This window comes from Pteropus vampyrus, unplaced genomic scaffold, assembly GCF_000151845.1.
Source record: "Pteropus vampyrus isolate Shadow unplaced genomic scaffold, Pvam_2.0 Scaffold130, whole genome shotgun sequence".
In the NCBI taxonomy this organism is placed as follows: Eukaryota; Metazoa; Chordata; class Mammalia; order Chiroptera; family Pteropodidae; genus Pteropus; species Pteropus vampyrus.
The window spans coordinates 4,671,450-4,675,838 of record NW_011888911.1 but is presented as its reverse complement, the minus strand read 5'-3'; the positions used below and the strand labels follow the sequence as shown (position 1 = coordinate 4,675,838).

The 4,389-nt window shown below is 38.2% G+C and overlaps 1 protein-coding gene across 1 annotated transcript; it reads right to left on the bottom strand.

The window, feature by feature from the left end:
* Positions 1 to 588: 588 nt before the first annotated feature.
* LOC105296857 (olfactory receptor 149) lies at positions 589 to 1,524 on the bottom strand. The gene has a single exon (XM_011367211.1). The coding sequence runs from the start codon at positions 1,522 to 1,524 to the stop codon at positions 589 to 591; it is 936 nt and encodes a 311-aa protein (XP_011365513.1).
* Positions 1,525 to 4,389: the final 2,865 nt, after the last annotated feature.

The following is a 4,389-nucleotide window of genomic DNA, read 5'->3' as shown; positions in this document are numbered from 1 at the left end:
AGGAGATTCAGTATACCAGTATCTCTGCTTCGCTCCTAAAAGATCTGCCTCAGATCCCAGACAGAAGTTCTTCCCTTTATACAACTTCTTTATATTCTTTAAGGGTGCTACTTAAAGCCATAGGAACGAACCTCTCCCATTTTTTTTTTCAACAACATCTATACCAATAAAATTAGAGTTTATCCAATTCAGATATTTCAGGAGACAGTCAATGCAGCCAAGTGTCAGGGTGAGGGGGAAAAGAAGCGGAGAAGAAGATGTAAGAAGATGAAGAAAATAAAGATTTCGAAGCACAAGGTTTCGGTTATTCTGCCTCCTGGGCAAATACCTCATCACCAGTATGATATCCTCAAGAAAGCACAGGTCCCAGAGTCAGAAAACCAGCCCCAGATTCTTCATCCTGTCATAACTCCCATGCATTCTTCAACAAGTCGCTTTAACTCTTTGAATCTTAGCCCCCGTGTTATAAAATGAAGATAATCATAGTAACATCTGTACTCTCAAATTTAAAAAATAATTTTCGAAAACCATATCAAAATATCTTATAAGCTATGAAGTGTAGTTGACGTGTTAGTTGCTCTTCTCTCTCTACAACTGTACCGGAAGGAAGCCCAGTTGATATAACACTTTCCTCAGGGATGATTTTACCTCCTTATTCCTGAGGCTGTAGATCAAGGGGTTCAGCATGGGAGTGACTAGGTTATTCAGGACCTGAACAGTGGCATCCAGCCAGGGACTTGGGGTAGGTCTTAGGTAGATGAGGACCACTGGCATGTAGAGAAGTAGAACAGCAGTGAGGTGGGCACTGCAGGTGGAGAAGGCGCGACGTCGGCCCTCCGCAGAGCGAATCTGTAGGATGGAGTAGACAATGCGACTGTAGGAGGTAAGGATGAGAAGGAAGCAGCTGAGGGGCATGAGGCCCACACTGATGAACCCCACCATCTCCAGGGCGGAGGTATCTGCACAAGCCAGCTTCAGCATCACTGGGATATCACAGAAGAAATAGTCCACTTCATTGGGGCCACAGTAGGGCAATTGGAAGGTGAGAGTGGTTAGAAAGGTGGCCTGGATACAGCCAAAAAGTGAGGTTCCCAGGGCTAGAATGGCACACACTCTGTGGCTCATAATTATTGTGTAGCGCAGAGGGTAACATATGGCAACAAAGCGGTCATAGGCCATCACTGTGCACAGGAGACACTCAGTACAGCCCAGGAAATGGTAGAAGAAGAGCTGGGATGCACAGCCCGCGTAGGAAATGGCTCGGCTATTCCCTGAGAGGTAGAAGAGCATCTTGGGGGAACTCACAGAGGGAAAAAATATGTCACACACAGACAGCTTACACAGGAAGAAGTACATGGGAGTATGAAGTCGAGTGGAGGAGACAATTGCCAGTAGGATGAGCAGGTTTCCCATAAGGGTGAAGATGTAGAAGGACAAAAACAGGACAAAAAGCATGGTCTCCAGATCCTCTGTGTGTGGGATGCCCAGGAGGATAAACTCGGTCACCACTGAGACATTCCTCATAGTTGTGAGAAAGTCGGACCTTGAAAAGGGACCCAAGACACAAAAGTCTGAACACCGATATCAAATTATCAAGCTTTTTGCTGATAAGTGCTTTCGCTGTGCTTTTAATAAGCAACAACCAGCCTTCTTATGAATGACACAACCTATATAAAAATATCCGGTAATAAGAAATGCTTATTTCAGAGCCACAGTCTACTCAACTTCTGGAAAGAATGTTTGTGGAAACAGATAGTTGTCCTCTACAACAAAATCAGAAGTTTAAATATATATTCAAAACATTCTCATGTTGAGAGAACTTTTTCAGTTGTTTAATTTATGGATTTACTTTCTTTAGGCATATTTATATTTTGAACTCTCACGATACCTTTGAGTAACAAACTCTCACTATTTACTATCTTTTGAAAAATATCAGGAAGAGAAATTGCATTAGAAATCAAAACCCTTAGGTTAAATCCTGATTTTGCCATTTATTAGCTATACTAGTTAAAATAATTTACACAACATTTTTCATAGACATAGACTCATCATCTATGAAATGAAAATTATAATTATTATAAAAACATCAACAACGAAAATACCCTGATACCAAAGTAAAGTTTATGAAATGTCTGTAAAAATATAGAGCAAAAACATAAATCCTAATGAAAAATGTTCCTTTCTTTTATGTATCTTAAACTTACTTCTTTAAGTGCCTTCCTTCAATGCCGGTATTATTTGCAAATATGTTGTATTAGATAATGTTACCGAATAGATTTAGATCATATCCTCTTCAGATTGCATTTTTCCAGATTTAGGAGGTCTAATAACCCCAACTCTATCAGGAGATGATACTCTGGTTATTCTGGTCCTTTTAACATTTTCTAAGTGGACTTGAGGCAACTCTCTGTTAAGCAAAAGAAATATTAGCAGCAAGAAAAGCGTCAAATTCATGTGATGAAGAAAGAAATACAGTGACCCATAGAGCAGAAAGACAAAAACCTTTCATAACTCAAGTAATAGTAATAATAATAAATAATAATAAAAGTAGGTTCATGGATACACACATGCCATTTAATGAATCTTTACTATGTTCCAAGGACTGGACTTAAGACTTTAAAAACATGATTCATTTTTTAAAAAATAACCCTATAGATGGAAACTGTGATTTCCATCTACAGAGCAGGAAACTGAAGCTTAGAAAAATTAAGCAAGTTGCCCAGATTTACAGAGCTAGTATGTGACAGAACTAAGACTAAAACTTGTCTCATGCCATTGTCCATGCTCTCAGTCATTAGGAAACTGTTCTCTGCCTCTGCTTTTTAAGACAGCCTATTCCACTGCTAGGCAATGACACCCTTCTGGATGGGTTCACATCATCATCTTCTACTACAGCAGGAAAAGTGTTTTTGTCTTACTTCTTCCTGGTCATTTCCAGTCTTGACTTCAGAGCACACCTTAGGAATATCTAATTTAGTTTTAGAAATCAAATAACAGGCTGATCCCATACCTTTGACACTATACCGTAATATCAACTCCAATATAAGAGCTTTTAAGTTTTAAAGCCACATTATTATGGGGATTTCAATTATAAACTGTGGCAAGTGCCACTTAAAAACATATTTAAAGAGAATGACCAAGCCAAAATGAGTAACTCACGTGCCGCCCTAGAACTGAGCAAAAGTGAAGATGGCAAAGAAACAGTGATATTCTGGGGGAGAAATGCTGCTGACAACCTGCTACTTGTTACTAATTCTAGCCAAACCGGAATAGTATCTTTGAGCCATGTAAATTTCTGAGCTCTGGATCATCTCTTCCTGGTCAGCAAAGGCTCTCAGAAGTCTTTGGTCCTTGCCTATGATCAGACATCATGATAATATATGATTATATAATTCTATTTTATTCTTAGGTCCATTTCAGGAAAAAAAAAAAAGTCTGCGAGAACTGGGAAGGTCCCTGTGTGCGGACTCGTTAGTGTATGAGGAACAGGCTAACAGTGAGACACGGGCAGCAGTTTAAACACTCACAGTCCACCTGAGAATACAGTCAGGTTTTCCAAAGTGTTTTTGTAAGACCAAATTTACAGAGCTAGTACTGTTTCTCAGTAGAGCACAGAGTCCTCTAGCCAAAGGAGCTTCAGTTCTCCTACTTATAAAGAATTAAGTCTCATAGGGTTTATATAATCAAGATCTGTACACACTCGCTTTCCCTAGATTTGCCCCCTTGGAAGTTTTCTCTGACCTCCTTAAGCCCTACTTTAGACTCACTAATGGCTCTGAGGGAGCAATTAGTTTGTCAACCTAATTCATCATACAGCCATGAAACAATAGGAATGAGATCATCAGGAAGGGATGCTGTAAAGTGGGAAATATCTATGGTCCTCCAAGACTGCATGGTAGATCGAGCTACAACTCTAACCTCATATCACCTGCAACACTACTCTTCTTTTCATTTTTTTTTTTTATGTCTTTCAAGCCTTTGCTTGTAATACATAATTTATCTCATTGCTTTGGAAAATATCTATACATCTATATGACTATATAGTTATCTCTAATAAACATCAGCATTCAAAACAGAGATCTAATCAGTTAATAATTATTCATTATGTGTAAACTATTATTATGTGCCTTTCAAGTCATTATTCTTAAAGAGAATAGAATAAAGAGCTTGTAATCCATCTCAAAAGAAAAATTATTGGCTAAATAGCTAATAACTCAATGTAAGCACTTACCATGTGCTAAGTATTATGATAAATGTTTAAATTATTACGTTTAATCTCAAAAGGAAACTTTATAAAGTAGGTGACATTATTTGACCAAAAACAAACAAACAAAAACAAACAAACAAAAAAAAAACTGAAAAACAGATTAAATAACTTGAAGATTACAC

Bases quoted from the DNA above. Each gene is read 5' to 3' on its own strand.
- LOC105296857 (XM_011367211.1), bottom strand. From the start codon at position 1,524: ATGAGGAATGTCTCAGTGGTGACCGAGTTTATCCTCCTGGGCATCCCA.